Below are 17,500 nucleotides of genomic sequence, written 5' to 3' on the forward strand. Positions count from 1 at the left end.
TTACATTACATTTAATCACACTGTAAATAATTGCTGTAGTTTCTACAGCAAAATTTTACATAATTTTACTGTATAAACATTTTACAAGATGCAGCTGTAATTCGCAATGCATTATGGGTCAAATAAGGTTTTACAGTTGTTAACAGTATATTTCCACATCAACTGTAATTAATTTACAAGAAGCAGGTGTTTCCTACACTAACTTACTGTAGTGTGGCATTATGGGATTGCGCGCATCATTCAAATTCAGAAACCCAGCCGACTGGAGCAGCCCGAGAACGACTGAAGATAAGAAGCTTTATTCATAATTCCTGGTAAGTTCTTTTAATTATACTTAAGAAATATATCCTTTTATATTTATTTAAGTTAATCTATAAGCGATTTCATGTCACAATAGCCTCCTATCCTGACATTTAGTGGCCTTGGTAACTTCTTTGCAGTAGCATAGTTATGCCAAATGTTCAATATTTGGAAGTAAAATGTTCTTATTGAGAGCATTTAAAAGTAGTGTTTACCTAATGCGAACGATTGTCATAGTAACTAAGGTTACTATCTATCTAAATAACTGACGAATAGCAACATTTGAAATTTCATTCGTTTATATGTTTCAAACTGTCCCATATTGACTCGATGCCTTACTATAATAAGTGAAAGACATCTTTATATGCCCGACTGGACAAGTTAGCCTGATTTATAAAAAAAAAAAAAAAAAAAAAAAAAAAGGGACTGAGGAAGCATCGAAACGCGAGAATGATTCTGATTATATTAACATTTAATTCAACATCAAAACAAGATTAACCGCACACATAAACTCACAGAAAATACATGAGGTAAGTTAAATGTTCAACTGTTGAGTTTATTCATAACATATGATATAAGAAGCATCACAAGTGAGCTGTTTTGCTGAGTATCACGATTGCAAATACATAGTTCAATAAACAATTAGTTAACAAGTTACTTACTTTTTTAGACACAATATTAACTGTTGTTGTATTTCACCGACGAATATAGTTCCAAACAAAGACCAAAGCAAAACTATTTTGCTCATTCTCAAATCAAAACTCTCCAAACTTGAGCTAAATGATTCTTCTTTTTGAACGGATCGGTTCAATGAATGACAGTAAATAAAAGTTATTTACTGCCACCTAATGGCGGATTAGTTTCAGGTTTAATAAGTAACATTGCATTTTTCCAACATTTATTAATTGTATTTTCAAATTTCATATAATTTTGCACTGTTAATTATTTAATTTGATTGGTGGTACAGTTCTACAATGTAATATTACAATTTATAATTATAAATTATATAATTTTTAATAGTTTGTTTATTCTAATATATATGCCTTTTGGGGTGTTAATTGGACTCATTTACAGTACATAATGCTTTAAAGAACTCACAAGATTATTTTCTTTATGTCTTTTAGGTGCAAAGAATAGCAGCTGATGTGGAGAAATGTTCGATGCTTCAAGACTCTGAAGCTGATTTTATTAGGTAATATATTAATTATTTAAATAATTTGACAAACTTGTAATTTAGATTACATTTTATATTGAAATACTGCATTGTAGGTTACATTATTGCTTATATTTATTCATTTCAGGTCCACCCAGTGGCTTTTGACTATTTAAGGGTCAGATGGTTGTGAATTCATACCTCAACATTGTGCGTCCCGGGAGCAGGCATCTTTTGCACAAATTCATTTTTTCAAAGGTAACAAGTTTTACTTAAGTAATTTCATTCGTGAAAAAGGTTACTTATTCAAAATGAAATATAGTCATTCATCACTGTTAACTGTTAATTTCGTTCCAAACCCGTAAAAGCTATGTTCATCTTCGGAACACAATTTAAGATATTTCAGATGAGAACCGGGAGGCTTGCGTCTGTCCCACTGACTCCCAAACAATTAACAATGTCTAAGCCCAGTAAAGTATGAAAAGCATCGTCAGAATAGTCCATCTGCCATCAGTGGTTCAACTGTAATTTTACAAAGCTACAAGAATACTTTTTGTATGCAAAGAAAACAAAAAGAACAACTTTATTCAACAAAGTCGTTATCATAGCTGTTTTTGTTCAAATCAAAGCGTAAATAAACATAGAAAGCGTGTCCATGTGACCCAGCTGACACAGAACAGGCTATGTAGTGTGTGTCCAACAGATACTCTCCAAAAATGGCATTACACTGACACAGAGGAGGTGAATTGTTGAATAAATACTTATTTTAGTTTTCTTTGCATACAAAAAGTATTGTCGTCGCTTCATAACGTTACTGTTGAACCACTGATGGACTATTCGGATGATGTCTTTCATACTTTTCTGGGCCTTGACAGTGGTATATACTGTAGAGTCTATGGGACAGTCACAATCTCCCCGGTTGCATCCAAAATATCTTAAATTGTGTTTCCGAAGATGAACGGAGCTGTTACGGGTTTGGATCGACATGGAGATAAGTGATTAATGGCAAGATTTTAATTTTGGGGTGGAGTAACCTTTTAAGTACTGGTAAATGCTGATTGTATTGTATAAGTGGCATTTTGACATTTATTTTATTGAGCTAGTTTCATTTGATACATAACTTTATCCTGATGCTTTTGCTTGTTTTTATGTGCAGATGTTTTCTTGGAATCACAGCACTCCCTGGATACAAGACGAACACATAGAGGCAAAACAAGTGGAAAAGTCTCAGAAGAGGGACAACCCTCATGTGTGTGCTCATCTCAGAAAATCGATGGACTTTCAGTGTGTATTTATTAAATTGTCTTTTGCAGGAATATTCTTAATTTAATAGAACATAATCTCAAACAACAGAATTTGTGATTTAATGTTGATTTTAAATTTTAACATTTAAAAAAAAGATACAAATTCTTTCATATTTATAGAAAGTTAATGTTCTACTCTGAATATGGCTTTTTTAAACAGTTATTTGTGATGCTATGCTATTTTTATGATAAGATTTAACTGTTGAAAGAATGTTGAAAAATTTTATTTTACCAGTAAAAGCCTTGCAATGTCTTTCTGCCAGTTTTAATAAATACTTATTTGCATCATCATTGACTTGGTTTTCATTCATTTGTAAATGTATTAAGATAGAGCTCATGATAATGCATTTATATCAGTATTTTATAGTTTACTGTTAAAATTATTCTTTAAAGCAGTTTCATTGTTAAATTATTACAACATCATATTGTATTTAGGGGTATTTACATGATTTTATTGGCAACTTTTGTTGCCAGTTAAATACTGTAATTTAATGAAAAGTTTTTTTTTTTTTTTACAAATATGATAGACAAGAAAAGAAAAGGTAACTGCTAGTATTAGTTGGTTAAGTGCTGGCGAAAAAGATGAGTCTTTAGATGTTTTTTGAAAATGAGTAAAGACTCATTTGTTTGAATTGAGATCGGGAGGTCATTCCACCAGCTGGACACTGTCCAGGAAAAGGTCTGTGAGAGTGATTTTTAACCTCTTTGAGATGGCACCACAAGGTGTTGTTCACTTGCAGAGCGCACATAAGATTGAACTAGTGAGCTTAAGTATGTTGCTGCCGTGCCAGTAGTCATCTGTAGGCAAGCATCAGTACTTTGAATTTGATGTGAAGTAACATGAGCTGTTTTTGGCTCATTGAAGACAACCCTTGCTGCTGCATTCTGGATCAGTTCCAGAGACTTGATATTACAAGCAGGAAGGCCCGCCAGGAGAGCATTACAATAGTCCAGTCTGGAGAGAACAAGAGCTTGGACAAGAAGTTGGGTGGCTTGCTCTGACAGGAAGGGTCTAATCTTCCTAATGTTGTATAAGGCATATCTGCAAGACCAGGTCATTGTATCAATATGATCTGTGAAGCTTAACTGATCCATTACAACTCCTAAGTGTCTGGCTGTCCTGGAAGGTTGACGAACCCAGCTGAATAGAGAAGTTGTGATTAAAGATGGGTTAGCTGGAACCACCAGCAGTTCTGTCTTAATCACTGAAGCAAGTGAACAATCTCGGCGTCAGTGTGTAAAGTGAGGAATAAACCGATCTCTGCTTCATTACAGTTTGCACATATTTTTGCACAAATGGCTTTTGTTCATACAGCCCTTGTCCCGAGTTGAACCCGGCAATGTTACTAGGTCCCCGACCCGGGTTCAATGCCGGAATCAATCCCGGGACGTGTTTGCTTTCACACAGAAGGCGACGTCAATGTTCCGGCAATTTGCCAGGTCGGACGTGCAGTGTGAAAGGGGCTTTAGTAAGGTTGAGCTGAAGGTGATGGTCATTCATCCAGCTAGAAATGTCAATCAGACAGGCTTAAATGCGAACAACTACCGCCGGGTCATCTGGTTGGAATGAGAAGTAGAGTTGAATGTCACGAACGTAGCAGTGATATGAAAAGCTATGCTTCTGAATGATAAATCCTAATGACGTCATTTAGATGGAGAAGAGAAGTGGTCCAAGTACTGAGCCTTGAGGAACCCCAGTAGCAAGTTGTTGTGACTTAGAAACTTCAGCCATCCAAGACACCCTGAAGGATCTATCAGAAAGGTAGGACTTAAACGACAGAAGTGCGGTTCCAGGGATGCCCATCTTTCTGTTGGTGGACAGGTTAATCTGGTGATTAACAGTGTTAAAAGCAGCAGACAGGTCCAGCAAGATGAGTACTGAGGATTTTCTTCAGCGGTTTTTCTTTTTCACTTCAGCAGTGGGCTTACCGAGCCTGCTTAAATGCTGAGGGAAATGTTCCAGAGTGAAGAGAGGAGTTGATAATGTGAGTAAGTGAAGGTATGACTGAAACAGAAATCACTTGAAGGAGGTGAGTGGGGATCGGATCAAGTCGACAAGTAGTAGGATGACTGGACAGGACAAGTTTGGAAACATCCATCTCTGAGAGTGGAGAGCAGGAGGAGAGAGAGTGTGCATTAGTCGTTGTGAAGTTATCCTCAGTCTGCGGTGTGGAGAATTGGTCACTGATGGTTCTTGTCTTATGGCTACAAGTGTGACTGCATCATATAACAATTATTAATTATTAATTATATTAATTATGTTAGTCATCTGGCTAACTATGTCTTATATACATTTTTCTACAAATCCTGTCATACGTACACAAACTGACAGTCACCACTTATAAGCTATTACTAAATATCGCAGAAACATAATTTTCTGTAAAGTTGCTTTGTAACGATTTGTATTTTAAAAAGCGCTATACAAATAAACTTGAATTGAATTGAGTTTAATTGCATTATTTGTGATGAAAACTGCAAAGTCGTAAGAGTCGATGGAGGAGGAGGTAGATGCAGATTAAGAAGAGAAGAGAAAGTTTTAAAGAGTGTACGAGCATAAGAACAGTTGTTAATTTTGTAGTTGTAGTATGATGTTTTAGCAGTGAAGACATTTGCAGAGAAGGAAGAGAGGAGAGACTGATACACACTGAGATTGGTAGAGTTTCTTGATTCATGCCATTTCCTCTCTGCAGCCCTGAGTTTGGAGCGATGTTCACGGAGAGCAGATGGGGTGGTGCATGCTGGTATAGACGACAATGGGCAAAAGTAGTCCAAGCAAGAGGTTAGAGTGGAGCAAAGAGTGTCAGAAGCACTGTTCGTGTCCAGAGCTGAAAACTCAGAGAGTGAAGGAAGTGAGGATGAAACCACAGAGGATAGGCGAGATGGAGAGAGTGAGCATAGGTTCCGTCAAAAGGTGACCTTTAAGGTAACGCAAAACCAAGCGCCACTTCAGCAAGTATCTACCAGGGTAAGCCACACAGTAAATAAAACTACGTTTCCTTGCAACAACAATCACACAGTAGTCTAATGAGAAAACGAGGCAAAACACTTACAAACTAACCTCCTTATCTGTTGGCCGACTGTTTCTTCTGACAAGGGTTTCAAAAACAGCTAATTAAGAACTTTCACTGGCTATGGCTACGCCTCGCTATTTAGCAGACCAAAAATGGGTAGTCCCGCGATACGCAAACGCAAAACCAAGCACCACTTCAGCAAGTATTGAGTAGCACACATTTTTACAGTGATAAGCATTACATAATGTAAAATTTACAAACAGAGTCAATATATTTTTATGTGAATTCCTATGTAAACTTTACTTAAAATGTTCTATTTAAAACTACTAATAATTATGTTTCGGCTTTTACTTGTAAAATGTTTGTATATTAACTAGCTTTTCTGAGTGAGAATTGTTTCCAAGCTTTTTCAAGTAAATCCTACTTCACATTAATACATATATATATGGTTAGGAAGGGAGAGCTTTCTCAATCAAACTTTTTTCAGTTTCAGCACATACCCCTCACAAGGTCTGTGGACAGTCCTGAGTCTTAAGTCGGTGGAGTTTATTTTTCATTGTAAGGGTCAAAATTATCGATTTTTCTTTAATGGCAAAAATCATTGGGATATTAAGTAAAGATCATGTTCTATGAAGATATTTTGAGAATTTCCTACCATAAATATATAAAAAACACGTTTTTAATTAGTAATATGCATTGCTAAGAACATTGTCCTATTAAAACAAACAACACATCAAAGGAAAGCTTATTTATTCAGATTTCATGTGAGGTATAAATCTCAGTTTAGAGAAATTTACCCTTATGACTGGTTTTGTGGTCCATGGTCACATTTTAGAAAGAATTTTAGCAGGTCCAGAACAGTTATCTAAGGTACTCACCATCTGCAGGACTGAGGCCCCTGGCCGCAGAGATCATTGACAGAGAGGGACTGCTGTGCAGCGAACGGATATAGTCCATGTACGGGTTAACGTATGGATGAGGGGGGTTGAAGGTTGACTCCGCCCCAACGGAAGGGTTCCGATGTGGCGAGATCCGGATGAGGGAGATATCAGAAAATGCTGGGCTGGCTGCCAGTGCAGGAGGCCTGGAATCAGAGACGAAGAAAAGCATTTAAGCACCTTAGGAGTCTTTTTCATATGGTACATTCTTCAACTCATTCCTTGGGGCGTGATGTTCCAAGTCTTTTGGGGTTATTTGCAAAATTTCATGTTAACTGTGCATGTACAATCCAAAGTAAATGCTTACATTTAGAGAGAAGCAAAGAAGAAAACAGAGATATGCACAAGCCACAAAAGCTCGGCACGTGATCTATTCATTTTGGATTCCTGCTCCAGGTCTAGCATCTGCACAGAATGGTGTAGGAGCTTGAGCAGGAAATGAATGGTGACACTATCTATCAGCCTCCATCTGCAGGGCCAAATCACAGAGAGAGCGGGAGAGAAAAATCCCAAGCTAAATTCCAACTGCTCCCCTCACAGACATTTCCTAAGATCAAAGCCAACTTTCAACACATCACATTTTAATCAGACAGAGACAGCCAGGAATTCTCACCACTACCCACAATGCCTTGCCATATTTTCTTGAGATGGTGTCACTCAAGTCTGCTGAGGATTTTGTTGTGTTGTTGTCTTAAACAGCCCCTATTCAAGTATAACTATTTGAGCCAGTTATTGTTTCATTTACATTTTGTCCCTAGATTATTATTATTAATAATATAATAATCTGGGGAAAAATTTAATGGAAATAAATAACTGGCTCTTGCAAACATACTCCCAAAAAAGAGGCAAGCAGTATAAAAAGAAAACTAAATGAATTACAGACAATTTCTGTGGAGAACTTTGATTTCAAGTGACCTCTCTGAAGGACCAGATGGATCCAATTAGACACTACAGCTTGTCCCGTCTGAATTCTCTCCTATCAGCTTCAGGAGTCTACTTCACCAGCCACTAATGAAAGAGTTTGGTCTGTTTCTCATAATGCAGGACAAGATAGGAAGTGCTATAAAACCATTCAAAGTCAGTCAACAGAGATGCTTTTGTATACAAGCAATGCAAAATTTAATCTGATTTAATCACATTTATCTGATAGTCGCTTATTTCATCTAATAAAAAATTCAAGGACACTCGACACATCTCCATAGGAAGCGTTAAATCAGGATTTGGCAGGATTCCCACAGAGTATCTCACCAGTTTTCAGTAATGAACTTAAGCGAATTCTCCGTGTTGTTTGTCAAGAAATGGACTGAATTGATATGAGTTCTTGATATAGATACTTCACATGCAATTCATCGTCAGAGTGTAGTATTATGACAGACTTACAACTTTATACGAGATCTGCTCCCTGCTGGAAGAAGATATATATTCAACAAAATCAAAGCATCCATGAAAAACTGGCAATTTCACCTTTAATTTATCTCTGGACGTCTTCACGAAGCTAAGCAAAGTTATTTCATTTTATTGCTCTTGTACAAGCTAATTGTTAATTTATGTTGTGAGGCATGCTATCATATTACCACACCGGTAACAGTTAAATATACCCACGAGCCTTGTTAATCCATGGTCAAGGCTGTCGATCAATGGGCTGCTGCTTCAGGCTCATCTATTGGGGATGCTTTCATCAAATTTAGTAGAATACTCCAACAAACTGGGTTTAATCCGTGATCTGCTGTTGCTCAAACTAGCGTATCGATAAAGTGCTTGATACTAAATGTACAGATCGTAAATTTTGCTCGTATCAATGCTAAAATGTATCCGACATGGGCTTATGCTGCTCCCTAAATTAGAGTCTGACTATATGGCGTACTGCTGTACAGGTGCATGCTGATCTTTTAGCTGGTTAAAAGAGCACCCTTTGACTCCTATCTCCGTAGGGGATCCCACCCCACTCCACGTACTGAGAAGGTCTTTGCTAAAGCTATCATGAAATGGGAGTGCTTGCTTGTGAGGTTTATATATTGTCCAGCATCATGTGCTAGTCCTGCCATTGCATAGGAGGGCTCTATGCTTTCGCTGGCTCCATGCATTGAAGTGTTGGGACTTCTATTCGCGGACCCTGATTCTGAAGGGGAATATCTGCATTCGGAAGATGACATGATACTGAAAGTGAAAGTATAGCCCTACACCAAGCACAAACGGTGAATCTTTTGCCCAGTGTAGATGGTCCTTTGCCCAATGTCAGTGGTTTGAGCAATGTTTCCCGGGGTCAGAGTGTTCATCGTGAAATTAGCAGGTGTGTTAGTGTTGTGGGGAACGAGGTGGGGGATTTTTACCATGCTAGACATGTAGCTTTGTCTTATGACCGTGTGCCTCTCCGCAATCGCGGCGACAGTATTGTAGTGGAGACTTTGTCTAATGCCACTGGGTATGTTAGACGAGGTCGAAGTTTTCATAGGACAACATGGGCAACGTGGAGGCAACATGGAGGCAGGGTGGGGAGTCGCAATGACAAAGACAGTAGTCCGAGCTCGGCACACTCGCGGCGCATGTGAGGCAGATCTGGCCGTGCTGTTCGTAGCAGGAGCAGAGGTGATGTGACACGGGGCATAGCTTTTGAACTAAACAGCTCTTGTCTACTTTTGTTTGTGTGTCATATGAATAATATATATGTGCCCCATACATGGAATCAGAGTGCCTGCTGTATGTAGTAAATTGAAAATCTCTACAGCAAAAGGCCAACCGTTACATGCATTTGGTTTGTTTCTACCATTTATTAGTAATGATGAAGGATTCACAGTTTGTTTAGTACTTACTATTTACCTGAGCATTCAGTATTGTGCAATATAGCACACAGAAGGAGAGGGACATTTGGGGGGGGGGGGGGGGAGGGGGTGCTGCATTTGATCATTTAAATGTGACTTTTCATGAAAATTCTATAATTCAAGATGGCCACCACCATATGACATCATAATATGCAAATTAGATGGGAACATGTAATTCCGACATAAACATTGGGTCATCCTTAATATTTGACAGAAAGTCTCTATCGTTTATCCCTTTTAAGATATAGCCTTTTGGATTTAAGATGTCAAAATTAAATGTTTTAGGAAAAAACCTACGGCGCCTAAAGGGTTCATGGGGTTGTATGTTCAATTATTCTTGGAGCAAGAACCCCCATAAGGAACCATACCGCCAAAGATAAACTGTGTTCAATAAACTCAAGTAAACTTGCCAAAGTGGTTCCTGCCTAAACTGTGAAGGTTAGGATTTGAGTTTAAATTGTTTTGTATAGAATCATTGATTGTAATAAAAAAATAGTGTATAATTATTAAATATGACATCAATCAAAATGAATTTATTGAAAATCCATCTGAGCAAGTTTTAAATGTCAACAAAAGAAATTTCAACACATTATGATATTGCCCTTTCTACGAATTACATTTGTAAAAAAAATTTTAAAGAAATTAATTGAAATGTTGTAAAAGTGGCTCTTATACATAAAGGAATTATGTAATCTGTGGTGGAATTGATAGGGTTGTCGACTAGTGTGCCTTCTTCAGTAACTTTGACTTTTGAGCAACAAAGGAAGTTAGCACTTCTTCAATTGGAACATCATAAATTAGATTTCAACAAGGAGATTGAGAAACGAAAATTTGAACGGGAGACTCTGTTTGTGCTAGTGTCACGCTGTCTAGTCTCTGTTTCCCTGGGTGTCCACTAGTGAGCTCACTTCCCCTTAGGCACTTCACCGTAGGCACTAGAATTCCTCTAGTCTGGTCCTGTCTTCACAGTAATTGCACTCCTGTTAATTGCACCAGGTGCAGGCAATCTATTGTCATCAGCCTCCCTATATATTCCAGTCTTTTCCTGTTGTTTGTATGGAGTCCTTACCCTTCGTGTTACCAGCTTCCTCGTATTCTGAGTTCCCTCATTTTCTTATCGTCCTCCGAGTTCCCATTCCGTTCCCTTTCCTGTTCCCTTCCTTGTTTGTTTATTTTGTTTGCTTTGGACTGCTGTATTGGTTTTGACTTTGGCTTGGTTTTGGATTACGTTTTTGGATTACCCCATTTAAACAATACTTGCATTTGGATCTCTCTCTCTCCCTGTGTCTCTCTGGTGCATGAATCGTCACAGCTAGCTGCTTGAAAGATGAATGCAGTGAACAGGGTACATCTTGTATTATGCAACCTTCGAATATGTCGATTGCCATACGTAACACATTTTCCAGTAAAACTTTAAACAGTAATTTTTGTTTAGGTCACAGGCAACAGAAAAAATATTGTCTGGTACTTCAAGCACAAGGTCGAAACCGTTCTACATTGGCAAAGCCTGCAGTATCGGCTGCTTCAGTTCTCATAACTGGTGGCTTGATTCCGTCTTGTTTTTTGGTGAGTGGTAGAGAAATGAAGGAAATGGCCTGTTTGAATTCCAATTTCTCACCTTTTGTCTCGGATGGTTTTGCGTCTCACCCAAAGAGTGAAAATTCTTTTAGACACTGGTGCATCTGCGTCATTCATTTTAGTGACTGTATTACCTTTATCAAATTAAACTTTTACTGGAGATTCGATGTTAATCTGTGCAATTTAATTACCTAAATGCGGCACTAGGCAGGCAAGAATCTCCTGTAACTAGATGCGTGAATGAGGCGAATTCACGTCTACCACGCCGCAAGACCTCCAGACGCGCGTAAACGTGTTTTTACATTAAATAACATTGAAATCATTTGCGCCAGACGCTCTATTCGCTTTTGGTGTGAACGCAGCATAAGAGATCGCTTTCGACGTCACTGGGTCTTATAGGTGCTATTTTCTGTCTAGCTTTCGCAAGGCATACTGCACTTTCAGAATTCTTTATTTTCTTTTTCTGCTTGTTTGTGAATTTTGTTACATGTATATTTTTTATTGTTTAATTATTTTAAAATTAATAGTGTACATATTTGGTAAAATGTTTTGGTTGGTCCGATCGATTGTGAAATCGATTTTCGAACTAAAAGTGACAGCCCTAATCTGAATGCACGTGCTGGGGATATACTTCTAATTACAGGAGTGTCTTTACTGATGAGATGTGCATGAAAATCGCATCCGATTTTTTGCACAGCCCTATATTCCACTCTGAATGCATTATTTTCCCAGGAAATGTATGATGGCTGTGCCACTTAGGGGTATTTAGTTTGTGAAGGGGTTCTGATAAGGAAATTGACTCCTCAGGCCAAGGCTTTCTTGAGGGAACCAGTTGTTCACGTAGTATTTCCAATAATAAGACTCACTCATGATGATGTATCGGGGCATCTTGGAGTGAAAAAAGACTTATGATTGTATAATGCGCAATTTCTGGAAAGCCAAATCAGAATCTGAAGCCTATTCCATTGTGACTGATTCCTGTTGTGACTGAACCATTTCATCACTTAATTGTTGATTTTTTTGGTTCTTTGCCCTGTTCTAGATCTGGCAGTGAGTATTTGCTGACTATTATGTGTCAGTTTATGTGGTATCCTGCTGTTTTTTCATTGGGACAAAGTCCGTGTTGAAAGCTTTGTCACAATTTATGTTGGTCTTTGGAATATGGAACCTCTGGAAGGTTCTGCGGCAACTTAAAATTAGGCATAGCATATCTACAGCATAACATCCTCAGAGCCAGGGTTCTTAGAATGCTTCTACTAGTCACTGAAGTCACTGTTATGCGCTTGTACAGAATTGGATCGAGACTGGGAGGATGAGTTGCACTGGCCTATGTTTGCAGACAGAGAAGCAACTCACGAGAGTATGGGTTTAGCCCAAATTAACTTGTTTTTGGGCACACTGTTCGCGGGACGTTAACTGTACTACGGGACAGCTGGGTTCCTTCTGAGTCACCAAAAAAGTTTAATGAATATGTTGATGGTTTCAAAAGATGATTGTTTGAAGCTGTCAAGTTGGCAAAGGTAAACTTAAAACAGACGCAACTGAAAATGAAATGTATATGATCACATAACTGAGTGTAAATCATTTTGTGTTGGAGATCAGGTAATAGCTTTGTTGGCCGTAACCTCTCCTTCTAAAGCTAGGTTTGCTGACCCATATGTTATTATTCGAAAAATAATCTGATGAGAATTATGTCATTGCGACACCAGAGAGAAGGAATAAAACCCAGTTATGTCATGTAAATTTACTTAAACCATATTATGTAAGGAAGGAATGATCATGTCTTCACACAGCAGAAGTGAATGTTTTGGCCGTGGATTGTGTTATGTGTAGTCGTAATTCTGAAATTTTAAGTGATTTGGCAATTTTCCTGAAACATCTTCCAACTGAAAAACGTTTGGAATTTGCTAAAGTAATTGAGGAATATCCATCACTCTTTTCTGATGCACCTACTCAAACATTTTGTAAAGAGATTGTAAAACATGATATTGTTGTGGGTGAATCCCTTCCAATACGTCAGGGATTCTACAGGCTACCACGTGAAAAAACAACTAGAGTCAAAGGTTATGTATATGCTTGAAAATAATCTAGTGGTTCCATCAGCCTCAAGTTGGTCATCTCCTTGCCTGTCTCGAGTCCCACGTAGGAGATGGAAGGATATAAAACTGGAGCGACAACCGTGAAGGACGAGAGAGGACCAGGACTGGGTCTTATTTTATGTTTTGGTTTTTATTTATGCGCACCAGTCGTCCGTGAGGGGCTGGTGCGCTGTTTTGTGTTTATTTGTGATTATTAAAGTTTCATTTGATTGTGCGCTGATTCCCGCCTCCTTCTTCCGGATAATTATGAAGGTTTTATTATTACAACCGTTTAAAATGCAGGTAGATGCGAGTGAGATTGGGGTGGGAGCTGTCTGTAACGGATATGCAGGTCATCGATTCATGGGTTGAATTCAGGCATATAAAATGAAACCTTTTTACACTAAATGCCTGGCCTGGCGCCAGCCTGGCTGGATTTAAATTATTTACGACAAGAAATTCCAGAGTCACGTGAGCAGCCTCAAAGGAGACACGAAACCCCCACATTCCTAAACACACACACACACACACAAACTTTTATTTAAGCTCTTTATGTAAGTCCTTAATAATATGTATTTTGAATATGTTTGTGCGTTGCATAAAATGATTAATCCTTGTTATGCCAGGATTATAATTTGCTGACTTGTAAATTGGAAATGTTTGTCCTAATGTTAATGTTCTCAAATAGAGTCATGATTCTGTAACCCTACTCCTGACCAGGTCGTAAAACTTTATGACCTAACAAACAGGACAGGAAAGCTAACTCTTAGAAAAGAGAATAGTAAAATTGTACTCAAATGTATTTCTAAATGTATTGAGTATTGCCTTTTTGTGCAGTAGATGTTTCCCCATATAAATTGGAGTATCTGCAGATTTATCGTGTGTTAATCAAACTTTAAGTGTGTGTAATTCTGCAGTTGAATGTAACTTCATGTTTTGATCATTTATATATGTTATTTTTGGTATCTGTTTAATAGTCATTCTTTGACGGACTTATATAAAGTAAATGAATGAAAATGTATTAATCTGTAATTACGAACTTGCTAGAATATCACTGTTGAAATCTGATAAACCCTAATTTATTAGGGTGGGTGTTTCCACAGAGACAAAGGAACTTTTTCCTTCTTCCCGTTCATTGGTTGTTCACGCGAAGAGCTGACCCAGGAAGTTCCTCGCTCTCTTGCTCGTCGACCCTCTTAGCTCTCTTCACTTCCGCACTCGTCCATCTGTGCGTCCTTGGGCCGCTCTCCTATCGCCGTCCCTCTCAGCACGGCAGCTGAGAGGACAGCCGTTCTCATGGCTCCTTCGGGAGCTTCCATTTCCGTTGTTTTTGTTTATTTTCCTTACTAAGTTTATTCACCTATTCGCCTCTCCACACGAGGAAGACGAATTCTGAAACATTGCTTTGTTGGACCTTTCAAATATCGCGCGATTCCGCAGCAACCCCCAGAAGACACGAGAGAACAGAGCCATGTTCACGCTGTTCACACGCACGCTGGTCCCCAAAGACCACGCTCGCGCTGCTCCAGCGCACAAAGCATCACCAGAGACACGTGAAAGTATCATTCTCTATGGAGATTTAAATGCTGCTTTAAGTTTGTCTATGATTTGATTCGTTGTTGTCTTTCAAGGTTTACTGTCTGTGAGTTTGCATAACTGAGCTTAGTCTGTGATCACGCTCTCTCTCTCGTCCTTTCTCTCTCATTCATTCTCTCTCTCTCTATCTCTCCCTCTCCCTTATTTGGATTCCGTTATGTCTTGTACAAAGTTTACTGTCTGTATTGATGTACGCGTATTTACTCTGTGTGATTTGTAGTTTTATGTATTATTAGTTCAATTATTAAAACCCAATATATATTAATAATATATAGATAATGTTTTCATGGCCAGAGAATATTTTTCCTTGAATTATAAGAAGTGATAACTTTATTGAAAATTGATAAGTTAATCTTACGGCCGTTTGCTGGACAAACCACTGTTTGATTTGCGGTAATTTACAGTAAGAGATATCACCATAATTGATATGAAAAATGTAATATTGACATATTAATGAGTAAATTACAGTGCTCTGTAATGAGTTATTGATAAATGCAATTGAGCTATTTTTTATAATCAATAATATTAATGTAACTGTCATATGATATATATATATTTATATATATATTTATATATATATATATTAATCATATTCCAGATTAATTATTCAAATTCCCTATATATCATTTGAGTTAATTATGTACAACCCAGTGCGGCTACATGTCCTTTTACAGGATGACGATGAGGGAATTGAACATATGGAATTGAACATCTGGTTTCTTTTTGAGGAAATTTCTGTCTTATCAATCAAACTATTCAGTTATTGAAAAAGAAGCTTTGGCACAGGTTTGGGCAATTCAGCATTTTGACATTTATGTGGGAGGGGGTGGAATGCCGTTTGTGATCTATTGTGATCATAACTCCCTAACATTTTTGAAAATGTTGAGGATATGATTGGACATATTCTACATGTAGTGTAAGCCTGGTAGTAACTTTTCAGGTTTTATTTTATGGGGAAGTGTTGGATGACACTTTCGGTCATTTCTTTTTTGGGTCTGTGTCTTTGCAGGTGTCCAGCTGATTGCTGCACAATTGGGAACACCAGCACGCAGGTGGTTGATCCTCTACAAAACATCTCTTTGCTCGACTCGTTGTGCTCTTGGTTGAATCCAGTGTCGGCTCTCCGGTCTTTAGTGTTCTGTCATTCTGAACCAAGATGGGTTCAATAATGATCCATTTAGGTCTGATGGTTAATTAAATGTAAATGTTTTTCAACGAAATTATCTTCTCTTTATTATTATTTTCCTTGTAGTGACCCTCATGGTGTTGCGATAGTGCATTATAAGGGAACAAAAAGAATACTCTGCTGAGCTCAGCAACATAAAAAGGCCTGGGCATCCACAGAGGACAACAGTGGTGGGTGAATGGATGATCCTTTCCATGGTAAAGAAAAACCTTTCACAAAATCCACCCAAGTAAAGAAGACTCTCCAGGAGGTAAGCATGTCACTGTCAAAGTCTACAATCAAGAGAAGACTATAAGCCCTTTTCACACTGCACGTCGGACCCGCAATATTTCCGGAACTTTGCCGGGTCGCCTTCTGTGTGAAAGCAACCACGTCCCGGAATTGATTACCGAATTGAACCCGGGTCGGGGACGTAGTAACATTGGGGGGTTCGACCCGGGACGAGCGCTGAACAAAAGCCAGATCTAATTCCGTGTCGAAGTGATGACACGCATTATCGCGCTACTCTTTTACCGGCTGTTTTGAAGGAAGATCAACATTCGCGACGAAAACATATGTGCAAACTGTAATGAAGCAGAGATCAGTTAGTTCCTCACTTTCCGCGCTGACGCCGAGATCATTTGCTTGCTTCAGTGAAAGTATAACGTGCCTAGCGTTGTCGACTCATACATTACACGTCACGCGCTGATGTCACGTGTCGTTACGGGATCTTCAAGGGTTGTGTGTGAAAGCACGCACATATACCGGGTCATCACTGGCAGTGTGAAAGTGCCAAATCTAGCGACCAGGGACCAATTGCAGGAACACTTTACCCCTGTATTTGCCGGAATGGCAGTGTGAAAGGGGCTATAGAGAGCAAATAAAGAGGGTACACCACAGGTTGCAAACAAGGCCAGATTAGACTTTGCCAAAAAAACATATATAAAGCCAGACCACTTCTGGAACAGCATTTTTTGGATGGCTGAAATTAAGGTCAACCTGTACCAAAATGACAGGAAGACAAAAGTATGGAGAACGCTTTGAACAGCTCATGATACAAAGCATACATAATCATCTCTGAAACATGGTTAAGCACTGTGTAGGCAAGAGCGTGCATTGCTTCCAGTGGCAGTCAAAAAGTTGAAAGGTCATTGTGTTTTACACACTGATCTAAAATAGACTGAACTATATAAAGATCAGTGGTTTTACAACTTTCTTATTCATGCACATTTGTAGACATAATAAATAAATAAAATAATTAATTAATAAATAAGAGAGTGGGTTGCTTATTGTATTCAGTAGCATGTATATGCTGAAACAGTTGTATTAGTACCTTACTAATGAAATTGTTTTAAAATTGCAATTATAAAATGGATAATACTGGTCCTTGATTTTGATTGGCTGAGCCACGTTCACTGTAAATAAATTCACTATAAACCACCACTTCTTGGGCTTATTGCTTTATTTTGTTTACTTAGGCCAACACATTTAATCATGCAAATAATTCTGTGTTGGTAAACATTTATATAATAGTTTGATGTGTGTCAAATAGTTTATT

The 17,500-nt window shown here is 38.2% G+C and overlaps 1 protein-coding gene across 1 annotated transcript in view; it reads right to left on the minus strand.

The window, feature by feature from the left end:
• Nucleotides 1-17,500, minus strand: part of gli3 (GLI family zinc finger 3) — a 214,904-nt gene that overhangs the window by 58,589 nt on the left and 138,815 nt on the right. The window contains exon 3 of the mRNA XM_052596680.1: nucleotides 6,647-6,852. Within this exon, the coding sequence (XP_052452640.1) occupies nucleotides 6,647-6,852 (206 nt within the window). The remainder of the gene's footprint in view (nucleotides 1-6,646; nucleotides 6,853-17,500) is intronic.

The sequence above is a fragment of the Carassius gibelio genome, chromosome B24 (genome assembly GCF_023724105.1).
Source record: "Carassius gibelio isolate Cgi1373 ecotype wild population from Czech Republic chromosome B24, carGib1.2-hapl.c, whole genome shotgun sequence".
In the NCBI taxonomy this organism is placed as follows: Eukaryota; Metazoa; Chordata; class Actinopteri; order Cypriniformes; family Cyprinidae; genus Carassius; species Carassius gibelio.